The 14766-nt window shown below is 34.8% G+C and overlaps 1 protein-coding gene across 3 annotated transcripts in view; it reads left to right on the top strand.

The window, feature by feature from the left end:
* Positions 1-14766, top strand: part of LOC114360927 (zinc finger protein rotund) — a 90616-nt gene that overhangs the window by 46655 nt on the left and 29195 nt on the right. Inside the window, exons 1-2 of one of the 3 annotated variants that reach the window (XM_028315806.1) lie at positions 7565-8109; positions 10118-10660. The exons of 1 other annotated variant lie outside the window; for it this stretch is intronic. In XM_028315806.1, the coding sequence (XP_028171607.1) occupies positions 10253-10660 (408 nt within the window). In that variant the 5' untranslated portion in view covers positions 7565-8109; positions 10118-10252. Of the gene's footprint in view, positions 1-7564; positions 8110-8289; positions 8377-10117; positions 10661-14766 lie in introns of those variants that run through there. One more of the 3 variants, XM_028315814.1, reaches the window with a different exon arrangement.

The following is a 14766-nucleotide window of genomic DNA, read 5'->3' as shown; positions in this document are numbered from 1 at the left end:
TGTTTTAAATTATAATTTTTGTTAAAAAAAATAATTTTAAACCAAAGATATTTTTTCACTCTATTTCGCACCACATCTCAGATTCCCCGCGTTCCTACCGAGTCGCACCGCGATACGAACTCGTTTCGCCCGAGAGTCACGGCCGCCGCCTAATACGCTTGTGATTCCAAACTTACCTATAGCGACAGCACATCAAGTTACACGCTGTGGTGTCTTATTCAGTTTGAATAGAGCGATTTTGCAATGAAAATGTAGAGTTTGATGTGCCGTTGATGGAACATTTGACTCTATAACTTAACCAAAGTACAAAGCTGCAAAGTTATATTGTAAATGCAAAAGTATTTTTTTTATTTTACATAGGATAGCTTAATTACAGCACAACAATAGCTTAATTACAATATTTGTACAATTTTAGGAAATTAATAACAAAAAGCTTATAATAACGACAAAATGACAAAAAACTGTTTGTTTGCCATCTGTTGAAATATGGGCAATTATTAAAAAGTGATCCGAAAGCTCTACATTTAATATTAAGAATTATTGTTTAAAATACAATATGTTCCATATTATTAGTATACCTACTAGTATTTTGAGGTCTCCTTCCAATACACACAAACGCAAACTAATTTTCACAAAAGAAAGCTTGCAAAAAAGCTCAATTTGGAAATGAATCCGGGACTATGCTAGAAACTAGGAAAATGCCTCAGAAAAACACCACCTAATCAAAATTCCTTCAGAACTTGAAACACGTATTTTGGGCTCTAAATGTTTATTGTCTAGATCGAACACATATTATTTTATACGCAAAATTTTAAATGAAAGCTTTCAAAAAAGCTCAATTAGGAAGTTAATCCAGAACTGTGTTTAAAACTACGCTAAGGAAAAAATAGCACTTAGTAAAATACTTACAGAACATAAACATAAAAGTATTCGGGCTATAAACAAGTAAAACAAGTTGCTACAGACATCTCACAGACGAAATAACGATATTATTATACATTATACACAGTATATAAAACTAACTACAGCTAATATTAGCCTGCAGATCACTGATAAACAAACACACAACCTGCATTTTTATTAGTAGGCACTTAGAATTCTAATGCCCATCTTCGAGGTCGAATTTAGTTTAGTAGAGAATACAGATTTCACTACATTATTTGACTTACCCCCTTACTAATAAAACTTACACGCTCGTTAACAGTGTTTTAAAGTGACGTTTAGTATGGAAATGACATTTTAAAACAGTGTTCAACAACTGTGTAACTTTTTATTAGTAGGTATGTATGGTACTTGACTTGACTTAAGGTCCTATGTCCCCTAGATGGGACAGAGGGAGTACACAACAGTCCTCCATCGCGTTCGGTCTTGAGCTTCGCGTTTGATCTCGCTCCAAGTCTTGCCGATTTTCTTCGCCTCGTCTGCTACAGTGCGCCGCCAAGTTTGCTTACTATATTAATTGCTTTTAGATATTTGACAGATGTTTTATTATACCTTTTAATATTGCTATAATAGTAAATGCTACTGCGTCTGTCTATTCGTTAGGTTTTCACGCCTAAACCATTGAATTTTTATGAACTAAATTCTGAAAGACAATGGAAATAAATTAAATTTAGTCGCAAAATTAAAGTCTAGTTACAAAATCGAATAAAAAGCTCTGCTCTAAACAAAGTTAAATATGAGTAGGTACATGTATTTTTATTTACTACGCACCTATATCAAAATGACAACACGATGTTAAGTAGAATTAAATCTTTATTCGTCCCGAAAAATACAAGTACATTAAACAGAGACTGAAAGCACTGAAAGTATTCCCTTATCACACCTACGTAATCTATATTTACTTACAAACTCTCTTCTAAATAAAAATAATATAATATACCTCGGCTAGCAACAGGCGAGAATATAATATATAAAATAACATAGCACATACAACTCTATAATTACAATATAGCAAAAACTACCTCCGAGGCGATGAGAGCAATTCAAGGTTAAGATTCGGGTACTAATGTACTTGTACGAGATTGGGTTTTAGGGTTCAGTAAGGTTCTAACTGAAATATTTGACAAACGTTTATTTGTATAGAAAAAAATGTGTGTTTGCTTCAAAAAGATACTAGAGAAATAGGTAGATGGAATGAAAGATTCTATTATGTAAGAACCTTTGTTTGCAACAAAGAATTTGAATTCATAATTATGTTGAATGTATTTTTTTAAAGAAATTGACGAACTTAAAACTTTATAGGCTAATGAAACATAGATTCTAATCAAGCCCTGTTAAACAATTTAACGAAATATAAAAATATTATTCTAGAAATTAAAAAGATCTTTTGATGACGTTCTCTCCAAAATATTATGTAGCTGTTTTATCAAGACAAGACCTTGCCTAACTTTTTTAGTATATAAACTGCTCCAGAATTCTAATAAAGTGTAAAGTTTTTTTACTCGTAACGCAGAGAAAACAATTTCGCCCGTCGTAATGCACAAAATTGTCCCCATTTTATTTCAATTGAATTAATAAAAAATCGCATTTACGAATCACGCCGATAATTTTAAAAGAAATTTGTTCCACAGACCACTGACCTAGTAAAAACGTTAAAAAAATACACACTGACAATACGAATAATCTCCAAAACTCAGATCTAATGCACAATAATGCAATCAAAAGCCATAAAAAGAAGTAGACAGATTTTTTGAGAAAAAAAAACTGCATCGTGGGATTTCTTTTTTTCTCAAAAAGTCCTCTTTTTAATAAAAAGGGGACGATTTCATTGTCAAAGCTCAGGTGGCCGCTTTGTGTTCCGCTGAATACGCGTTTCGCTATAAAATTTCGTAATATATTTTGTCTGTCTTTGTGTTTATAGTGCTGGATACTCGTGAAAATTGCGCGATTGTTATCCGTAGATGAATCAATTTTTATATTTTAAAAATTTTTTTGAATCCTTTAAACTATCATCGACTCTCCGCAATTTTAACAAGTACTTTATGTTGATTGATTTTTAAACTTCATCTTTATTTTAATGCCACAACTGCTAATCTCACGTGACAACGACAACCTTAGTATAAAATTGGGTACTTTGACAGACAAAAATATATCAATCTTTGTAAAAGCTTCGAAGAATAATAATTAAAACCACCCTGCACTGTCTTAAAATCCCAAATGACCAAACGAAAGACATAAATCTGAAGCAACTCACGACATGTGGCTCTTCACTCTTTGTTACAAAACCCTTAAAACTGTAGCTCCGCAGGACGCGTCACTAATTCTGATAAATTCCAAAACTACGGGAAACGCACATTTTCGTATGCGCCGGCAAAAATCTATTTGAATTGCTTCCATCTAATGAGCGAGCTCCAGAAAATGATGACGGAATGTAAACCTTACTCAGTGAAGATACAAATGAAATCACAAAGCACAAGCAGGAAGCGGTAGGTCATTAAGTGTTCGGGGATGCTATACAAGATGTTGCAGATGATGTACTGTTCAAGAACGATGTTACTACAGACAGCGATAACGAAAAACCAACTGTAGAACCTTTGGATAGAGTTGAAAATGATTTGGTGATGACTGGTGTTATAGGGCAGATATTTGATAAGGGTTGGTTGCAGGTAGAAAAATTCGAACATTCTAAGGGATGAAGAAAAAATAAGGGTCGGTTTTAAATACAAAGGATGGCGTTGGCGTCATGCAGAGCACGATGGACGGATGCAGTTTTAGATGCATCTCCCGATTCCAAAAATGATATTGAAATTGTTAATTGAATGTGCCTTGCAGAGATTCCTTCAAAGATTAAGCTAATGTATAGCGAGGACTAGCTGTAAATATAAAGTCGAATGTTTATGGGAAGATTGTAGTTAATTGCCACGTTTTTTAATTTAAAGATTAGGCCCCACGTCTACTACAGATGGACATAATGAAAATGGGATACATTTCAATGGCTCAAGCACGAAATGTAAATAATGCTGTATGGATTGATGACCTCTTGAAGATAGCAGACAGTAACACGATGAATAAAAGCAAAAGATCGTGCTTTGTAGAGAATCTTAAGAAGAGCTCTCGTCTAGCAATGGTCTGTCATAGGCTAAAATGATGATGAAATGACATGTATTAAGAAGAACACTTATTTCACACTAGTTTCAATAAGAAAATGAAAGATGGCTAATGCCCGTTTTCACCATCAATCCCTCATTTTTAAGTGACCTATGGTTACGCATAATAGGAATTTTGTTTTCATAGGCGTCACTTAAAATTAGGGATTGATGGTGAAAACGGGCATAAAAGTATTATCATGTTACGTGCAAATGCACTATTTAGGATCACCCCCAATCTCAAGTGCTTATAACATCTGCATAACAATCAACTCTAAATAAATAGAAACTTTTCAAAGAACACATTGCCTCAATAAACCTCAGGATTCAAGTAAAAAACCAATTTGCATCTCGGTGCTCTTATCACGAACGAAATAAGGTTCAGATTGACAGAAAAAACGACAGGTTTTTGTGAAATGTGGTAAAAAATAGGCGCCCACGATGTTCCGGCAGGAAGGAACTTATATGATTATAATAATAAACATTAGTGATCAATATAAAAAGTATGATACCAGGTGCATATTCTGATGGTTTTGTTTTTTCATCAGTACCACCCTCTCCTTTTGTTTGTTCTATAATATCTGTGCTAGCTACCCTTTGGTTAAAAAGAATTTTTTCGCCCACCCAAACGTTTTATGGCGACGAAAAAATAAGAAGCGAAAGTGCACTTTTTAAACTGTTTACAATAGAATCTTTTTATTTCTGTTTTTTAGTATTTTATAATTCTGGTAGCCATCTATCCATCCTTCTGTTTGAAGGTTAAGTTTCACTTTTATTTTCTAGCCTATTGTACAAAATTACTTCGGATGAGCAATAAAATTTGGAAATAAAAATTAAAAACAAGCAGCCAATGAATTCTTCGGAAATTACGTAGTGTCGGCGACTTACAAAGGAAAGTAGAAAATTTTAAGTGTTAAAATAGATGTTGGAAAAATATTTGCGTTATATCCGTGACTTCTAATTTATTTTTAAAGAATCAAAAAAATATTTCTAAATTAGGCAAATCTTATGTAACCCAGATTTGACTGGAAAAATCTGGTGTTTAAATGGTTAATGAAATTGATTTTTTGAGCTCTTTGTTTGTTTTAACTAACCTCTGGAAATAAATAACCACATAACGTCTATCCAGTGTTAGCATACATTTTTCATCCTGCACATTATTAATAGTAGTTCATACCTTATCAGTGGTGAAGATTGTTTTAATAAATTCGTTCTAATCCAAGCCAAAGACTGAAGCAACGCTTAATCTTTGTCTTATGTCTTTTAGAATAGAGGTCAAAAATTATCTTCTGGTTTTTGGTGGACTGTACGCCGGGAATCCGGTTTAGGCATTCGCGTGACGGATGACTGAGCACGACTGTACCACGTCGCTACTTAGTGGGTCCTTTTACGAGCCTTCCAGTTTCTTTCCCATCCATTGCTGTCTCTATGCCTTCTACAACCTTGGAACTTTAATGAAATTCTTCGATGTATGCTAAAGGATTTATATAAAAGTTTTTCGTAGCACAATCATTATTATGATGAGCTATAGATCGTTTAGATCAAAATGGCGGTCCCAAAATACAGGTTCCGTGATGGTGGGATAAAAGAAATTAGCTGCACATGTTAGTTGGTAGGTACGTGTTCTTGTAATTTGAAACGAGGCAATCACAGAATCGTTTCCTTTCAGAAAAAACCTTTGGCTAACATGCAAGATTTATCTGAGCTTTTAGGATGCACAAAAATAAGAAAAAATATTTAAATAATTCATGTATTTCCATAATAATTCAAATATTAAATCCCACGCTTTAAAATACTTCAAATACACCTGTAAACCCTGTTTCACCTGATTAAGGTGCCCATTATTTGAATAATAATACACAAATCATAATATTTTATCCCTGAACCGATCGACATCCTGCTTCCGACTGCGACAGGTTAAAAAAACTTATTCAATCAATTGTACTAACCCTTACGCAAACCAAAAAAACCTCTCGTCAACGTATGTGTTTGAAAAAATGTGGTAAAAAGTAATGAATGAACGAACGAAATCGAATTTATTAACCCCTCCACTGCATGCAGTAAAAAATATTTCAAAAAAGTTCATCTTTTTTGGTTATTGAAGTTTACTTTAAAAAGTTTTTATTGACTTGTTTGCAATATGTTACAAACCGTAAAATGTATTATTAATAATTCAATGCAGTTTCTATATTAGAAACAACTAAATTGGTTTGTTTACTTCCAATGAACTTTTGTCCTAACGACTTTACGTCACATTTTAGTGACCTTGGAACAAAAAGCAAAAGTTATACAAAGAAAAATGCCGACAATTGTTTTATTGCACTAATATTATTGTAAAACTTTTATCTGTCGGACTTTTGGGAATAGGAAGTGGCACGTTTTAAGCTTTGAAAATAGGCCGAAAGCTTTATTATTTTATTGGCTATTGCTTCCACTGTTCGGGAATTTATTGATGGCCCAAAAAATACCAGGTTACTAGTCTATTTTGTTTTTACTCTCACTTTTAGAGGCTTTTACCTTTAAATACGAAAATAGATGTTAAATTCTAAAATGTTTATTTAATCGAGCATTTTTTTACAGCTACTAACTAAATCTAAAAGCCGAGTTATTTTTATTTTTCTGTCTGTTTTTCTCAGATTTTTTTAAAAACACAATACATTATTTCAGATAGGTAATTATTTTTAAAGCTTTAAAGTTTGGTTGTATGAAACCGAACTAATACCATTTCTTTTCCCGTGATTCTTTAATGTTTATTCAGACATTTTCAAATTCAAATCGTTCCCTTTGGACGAGAAGCAACCGATCTGCAGGATCCGCTTCTGCATACAATTAACCACCCTCATTTAACTGCGTCTGGTCAATGACAGCCCTGCTTTAATCAATAACTTCTTTTCGCGCCCCGCGTCCTTGGTTTTTTTCCCCCGGCGCGACTTTTTCTGCGCGCTTTTTCGCTCATTATCTGTCAATCGGCCCGCGACTTTTTATCTATGACCACACTATCAGACCTCACCTCGTTTCTACCAATTCCGCAAAAAGCTCAACAAAAAAGGCCAAAGCTTCGCCAAAAAATCGTCTACCGAACATCTCGTATCGCCGGTCTTGTAGCCATTTTAATTATTATTTAATACCAAGGGACGAGCACGTGGCGACGCGCTCCGTCCCTCTCGCGCAACGAGGGTTAAATGCGGCCGACGCTCGCCATCTCGCTCGCACCGAGCCCACTTACACACATAAAAATCGTGAATAATAAAAAAATGTGTACACATTTTTTTCGCTTAACCACCGCGCGGCTGTGTGCGTGCGGCCTCATGCCGAGCGAGCGAGACGCCGCTATCCAGGCGAGCGGAACAGACTGATCCCCACTCCGATTTTTTAAGCTCCGGCTTTCAATGTTGTCGTCCGTGTGATTTTTTTCATTTTTATGTGTTAGTGTACCCCGCGCTCGGTGTAGTTCACTTTTTCTACTATAGATCTGAATTTCAGTCTCGTTTTTGCCGCGTTGGTCTTAAGGCGGGCGAGCGGGCGTTTTGTGTTGCATTTTTGTTGACGCGAGTGGCCGGTGTCGGTGCTGGCTGTCTTGAGCCGGCTTTTTGTGAACACATGTCCTAGCGCTACTGCAGGCTGCACGCGATCGCAAGTGCGAGGAAGACGGCAATACGCTCACGTGTGGATCACCTACATCTATACACAATTATATAGCACACTAAAATATTGAGCACAAAAAATCTGGCAATTTTGATCCTAGCAACGCATTCATAATTTTACCGCAGGGTCAAGAACACGCCGGCGCTGCTTTTTCGGCCGATTTTTTTTAAATGTTTATTCGCGGGGCGCACGTGCATTTTTTAAATAATTTTGGCAATCGAGCCCTGGACTGTTGCCTAAGTTGCCTTTTGGACGTGTTGTGACGTTGGTGTTACCATAATAATGTGATATATTTTTAGTGACAATTAGATAGGAACAAACTGTGATTTTTATGGTGATATTGTTGGTGATTGTGAAGATTTTTGGATTGTGACAGGTATTATTTTATCTTTTTTTTTCTGAAGTGGCAGGTCTTCTTTTTCTTGAGACGTGTAAAGGGGGTTGGGGGGTTCTAATGGTAGGGGGTGGTGGAATTTTTACGTAACACCCCGATGTTGTAATTGCGAGCCGGCCATCTGTCAAGAGTGACCTTGAATCTCGCGCAGTCTATAAATACTGCCATATTTTCGGACGTTCTCGTGTTATTTTTGAAAAAAATTGATTTGTAGACTGCGGTGGACGTTTGGGAATGTTAGTGCAACAGGTGACCTGCCACTTTATTGTTTCTTTTTTTATTTTTTGAGACATGTCCAAAGCGTTGTCAGTCAATTACAAAACACCCCGCTTTTTAGCATTTTTTCGGGAATTTTTTGAGACAGCTAATCGCGTACCATGGCAACAAGATTGGCCTCCAAAAATCAGTTTTTCTACACATTTTTTACACAACTCGAGTTATTAGAAACGCTCTTATCCAATATCAGAAAACTTCTTGTCAAGCAACCTTGTATTGCACGGTTCAGTAACTACGAAATCTCGGCTACTTAACAAACGCCCATTTTAACTAACTGATCGAGAAAAAAATAAGACATGTGACATATTTTTTGCTGTCAAAAACAAGTCCCTAACTACTTGACGATATGTGGAGCTGATTAAAATTATAAGTACAATCGCTAGTTTTTATTAATCAAATGTGTTTATTTTATTCATGCTTCTAAATAAAAAAAATCCGACACTCAAACCTACCTAATATAGCAGCTAACTAGTTAATTGATAAACATTAGAACATAGAATTACATATTCATAGAATTCACATTCAAGTTTGTACCTAACAATCAATAACTCCGGACTAAAATGTTCTTACCTATCAAATTAAAATTTGCTATCTACAGGGTTTGAACCCGCAACCACGTAACCCAGACGCGACAGTCAATTTGTGAAGTTACTAATAATATTCGTCATTCAATATTTAACGTCTCTTAGGAATTGTATCATGAAATTTCGAAGTGCAAGAGATGTTAGATTAAAGAGAAATATAAAATGGGTAATAATAAATATTAATGTCTGATAATCTAAACAAACAATACACAGCGGCTTCGGAAGTGTTAACTTAACGATTTTTTTTACCAAAAAAACGTAATTACTCCATATAAAACACTTCCCTGCTCAAACTAGTATGATTACAAATCTTAAAGTCGATTGACCGAGGCCCTGTGTACAGACCAAATTACATCCGGCATCATCATTTGGGCAAACTACAAAATTGTCTGCGAAGCCCCTAACGCGCAGACCATAAAGTCTACAATGCAAGGACAAATACAGTTGGTAACAGCAAACGCGATTGGTTATCATTTCTATACGCGCAATTATATCTTTGACAGCGTATTGCTAAGGTACAATCGATCGCACAAGTGTTAACTTAAAAACATTCAAAAACAAATATTGAACCTTTTCAAAAAAAGAACTCACCTTTTCAAAAAAAAGAACTCATCTTTTCAAAAAAAGAAGTCAAAAAATAAAATAAATAATAAATAAATAAATAAAATAGTTTATTCATTAAAATAAGAGCATTTCAATAACTTATTATGCTAGAGTTTACATATACAGATCATAGTCTTTTGTAGCCTGAGCTAGGTTAAAAACCTGTGTTTCAGGAGAAAAAAAATGATACATTTTTTTTTCATAATAAACCTGTTTGATGGCCAGTACCTACATTGTATCGTAGATGTGCGTGCAGTGTGATTATCGCAGCCTTATTCGATACGGCATGTGGGATAGATCGTTGACACACAGCCTACGTGCGCTCGTCACCTGCCGAGAAAAAAACCGCCACCTTTTTTACTCTTCAAATCTAGTTTTAAATAGACAAACGACTTTATACTCGTTACAAGTTTCAATTTTAGAATTCAATTAGAGATTATCATGGGGTTTTAAATTTTAGAACACGACAACGTTTTGGACAACGTCACTTTTAGAATGGCATTTGATTTCCGAAATTGTTTTTGCAGACGTAACGGAGGATCTCGAAAAATTCCATGACAAGGATAACAAGCGGGTCGATAGACATACACCGTATATTTTTATAAGATAGTGCCAAATAATACGAGTTTATATATTTAGATAGAAATTTTAAATCGATCAAGATGATGGAAGGCAGGACAATCGATTACAGGCCGGACGGTGGTGGCCTGGATTATCACAATTCGCCTTTAATGGCAGAAATTCCTATAGACAATTACTCGCACATACACAGGAGCATAGAGCACCTCAGATCTATAGGTGTACCACCTCCGCTTGATCATCATAGGCATCTGTCAGCGAATATAACTGACCTGCGGAGGTACGAGCATCCTGATGAGATACCTGAAATAAAGCCGTCCGTATTAAGGTTATCTGAATTCAAGAGTGGATTACACGATATCAGAGTGAACAACGATCAAGAGAATGACATCCAAAGACAGATGACGCCGCACGACGATGGACCGAAGGGATACAGCGCGCCATCGACGCCACTGTCGGAGAATGGGGGGCAGAGCGTTCAGGAAGAGAAGGTTAGAACTTTTGATTCATCATTCCAGTCCAGTTCTGGACTTGATCGCGTTTATTGAGGAATTATAATTCCAATTTGCATTCAAATAATATAAGCCATTTGATATGCAAATCGGAATTCTAGTTTTTCAAAAATACTTAGGACTTCTCCAAGGCACTATTTTAAGTCCGACTTCAGTCTAACAACGTCACGCCTCGCTGGAGGGCATCCTCTGGCATCTCGAGTCAAAAACTCGATTTCGGTAATTAAAGTAAATTAATCATTACCACTTAACCTTGAACACTTCGGAAGTCTTCAAATGTTTTTGACGTCATTAAAGTCTTATTCGGGTGCATTGTTCGTCGGATCGCAGAATCACGATGCTAAAGTTTGTTCCGCGTACGGAGCCATTAATCTTTAGATGATTCCTAAATTATGTTTTCGTCTGCCTCAACGGTTTTAGCACGTCCAATGTTAAATTTTAAACTGCCTTTGATTTTTAAATTAGCGTTTACGTTCGTTCTAATTGGTTTTGTTAATGGTTAAATTGATTTGAATTGTCCTTTAACGATCCAATAAGATTTTATCCGCTTTATAAGTTAATTTTCCGTTAAGGCGTTTTTGGTGTTTATTACTGTCTTTACTTCTTCATCTTTTTATTTTTTAAGCGGCTGTCAAACTAAGGGCGAGAGCGAGGTGTGGAATGTGTCATTTTATATTTATTTTTCCTTCATGTATTAATTTGTCGCCATTATTGATGCTATTAAATCACGTAAAATTATCAAATTTTACACTCACATACGCAGTTTGACAAATAACATAGCCATTATACTCGTGCTCGAACACTTGAAACTTTGATGTCATCCAGTCTTCTACCTATACTACAAAATAAGCTGGTTTCTGAAGTGCTATCGAGAGCTACTCAACCATAGAGGTTATCACTTCCTTGAATTAAACGATTTGTAAACTGCCGCTTCCTATTGCCAGGCATTTTATCTTCAATTTGTATTTTTGTTTAACTAATTGCCATCGTCTCGATCTCAGACCTTATATTATTATTACTTTTATCTGACCCAATATCAGTGAGACTTCATATTGGACCATCACGAAATTTTCCAATAAGACATAAATAGCCGTTACTCATGAATTATAATTATGTTTATCTATCGGATAAGTAATAATTACCGTTCTCACTTTTAATGCTAATTTGCACATAATGTGACAGATGCTTTTGTTTTCGAATGTCAAAAATTGTTGTACGTCACTATAGAATTCTATTTACGTCTGTAGAAGCAGTGATTGACATAATACAATTTATAATTTTTACTTAAATTCACTTATATGAATTTTGAGAAATGGAAATGTAAGTACTCGAGAGAAAGTAGGTATGTACCTATAGTAAGATTGATTGCTATTGAATTAAAATAACCTATCTATTTATCCTTTCTGGACAAAAATCTTGTCAATTCATATATTCATCTATTACGTAATTAAAAATTGAAGGCATCTGTTGCCAACTTACTCCATTCGATTACAAATCCACAATTTGCGTTTTAACCTAAAGTATAATGGTCTGATAAACGTCCGTGTTCACGAATTCGTCAAGGCCAGGCCATCCCAGATAGGGTTACCACTTTTAAAGTCTAGAAATTATAAAAAATCCCAAAAATACTACAATTTTCCACTTTTGTACAGAGATCTTACCTCTAGTTTTAAAAAATGTTAATAATGAGTTGAAGACAGAAACGTAAAAACTAAAAGCCAAAAACAAACTCCCAGACAATTCTGATGGATGGTCACCCTGCCCAGGTCGCTTAGAGGTTGCGGAGATGATACTAAATTGTCTGTCTCGGTTTTTTAAATGCAATTACGTAGATAAGCACCTGTATGAAGTCAATGAATAATTCGGCGTACGTTTTCCGGGACGATATGTATCTAGCAGGTATTTAATTTGAGTGTGCTTAGAACTGATGCGTAATTTTGTAAGATGGCAATCAAGGATGTTTGGGTCTCGTTTTTCATCTTTGATTTTATTACAATGCTAGGCAAAGTCAGGACGAGAGCTTCGCCTAGATTAAACAATCAACTTCTGAAGTAGATTTCAAAATAATTAGCCTTTAAACCTCCTGGTACTAAGTATCTTAACCGCCGCTTTTTAACGCCTTTATGGTCTAGTGGTAAGACCACCTGCTTCAGACGCAGAGGTCATCGGGTTCGATTCCCAGTGGGGATAGATCTTTTTGTTCGGTTTGGTTGTTGGTTGGTGGTAAGGCTTGTTCTAAGTCCGCCTGGCTAGCTACCACCATCTTACCTAAGTCTGTCGCCATAGCAACAATGTTAACAGCATTGTTGTGTTCCGGCAGTTAGAGGTAAGCCTAGCTAGGCAGGTATAGCCAGTTCCTCCGTGGTTGAGGATTCCGGGTGAAGCTCACTTCCACCTTAGGTCTGATCATCACTTACCATCACTTCCCCGTTGTGAATAAAAAACAATCTTGTAAATGGTAAAATTTTTTTTCACCTTTTAGTCTAAATAATATTTGAGTTCTCTACAAAATTTACTATTTCCAGCTATGGCATGATCGGCATGCTATGGCTTAAATCAAATTGACTGTTAAAAATATTATTTTTCAGTTTTGTCATCTTTCTTAAGAAACTTAAATATCTCAGTCAACTATGACTACCTTAACAAATTGAGTATTATTTTGAAGTGCATTTTTTGCAATCGTCTTAGTATTTAGAATTCTTGTCATTGCATTTTAGTGTTGTGCTTTATGTGCTTCTTATCTATGCTATGAATACTCATGAGAAAAGTGTTTCTTTAATACTTATTAAAATGAATTGCTATGTGCAAATTACTGTAGACTAATTCTTGTAGCATTTAAATTGTAATGAAATGGTTTGCTAATTTTCTAATTAAGCGATTCCTAATAAATGCACACACACAAAACAAACCAAATTTAAAACTTAAAAAATAAAACCATAACCATGAGGGTAGGTAGGTACTTCAAAATTATGAATAAAGACAAAAATTATGTGTCATTAGTATCCCATAAGATTTTTTACAGTAACAATCAATTCTCACTGTATTGCAAAAAAAATTACTTGACACGTTAAATTGAGTTACGTAGAAGTATAAATATTTAGGTAATTGAAGTATTAAATTAGTTCAATTTGCCTAGTTATCTCAGTTCGTTACATGTATCATTAATGACTGTTTAATACAATTTCTTAGATAACATTTCACAAGATTCTAGATTTCAAAATTAAGCCTTTATTCAAGTTTTGCGTTTAAGTTACCAAACGCATGGTCGTTATCTACTACACTGCGTAAAATCCTGGAATCTTATTATTTGTATTTTATTTATGTTTGCTTAAAAGGTATGGCTTCGATAAGCTTGCTCTATGACCCGTTGACGTCCCAATGGTTACAAGGCCATTGATAAATTCCCCTTGGTATGTTATGTCAACTTCACCATAAGTCGCAAATTCATTTAAACACCATAGATTTCGAAACTTTTGAATTTCGTTCCATTTGCATTCCATTTGTGATTTTTAATCTATGTTTCTTTTTTGTTTTATTTTTAAGCTCACATTGGTTACTTTTTAATGTCATTCATACTTTTTTCTTTTACAAAAGTTTTATTAGTCATAGAAATAGAAGTTCAAAATTAAATCGCTTTCACTGATTGATCCACAATCTGAATTCGTTTGTTCTTAAATATACCTAAATATTTGTAAATCTTCCAATGCTATGCTAAGAAATTCGCATATTTATTACCTCTGTTTTCGCTCTTTGTTAAACCGAACTTGATTTTTTCACCGAATTTGACTTTCAATCTGTCATGTTCAACCTTCAAAATCGATTTGAGTGAAATTAGCACACATTTGAATACATCTCTTATTTCTCGCCAGAAAAATACCTGACAATTTAAATTTCTGATTTTCTTTAATGTTATCATGGACAACCTTTTTGTATTGTAAAGATGACCTCAAACTTATGAATACCCCCAAAATATTTTTACATACAATTTAATTTTTAAATAAAATATTTGGCTGTGCAACAACGTGAATGATCTTTGCTCCCCCATTTGACGTTCTATGAATTTTTAATATTTTGACTAACAAAAA

This window comes from Ostrinia furnacalis, unplaced genomic scaffold (assembly GCF_004193835.3).
Source record: "Ostrinia furnacalis isolate ACB-3 unplaced genomic scaffold, ASM419383v2 OfSCF0322, whole genome shotgun sequence".
In the NCBI taxonomy this organism is placed as follows: domain Eukaryota; kingdom Metazoa; phylum Arthropoda; class Insecta; order Lepidoptera; family Crambidae; genus Ostrinia; species Ostrinia furnacalis.
The sequence above is the reverse complement of the archived record's forward strand: the minus strand, read 5'-3'. Positions and strand labels throughout refer to the sequence as shown.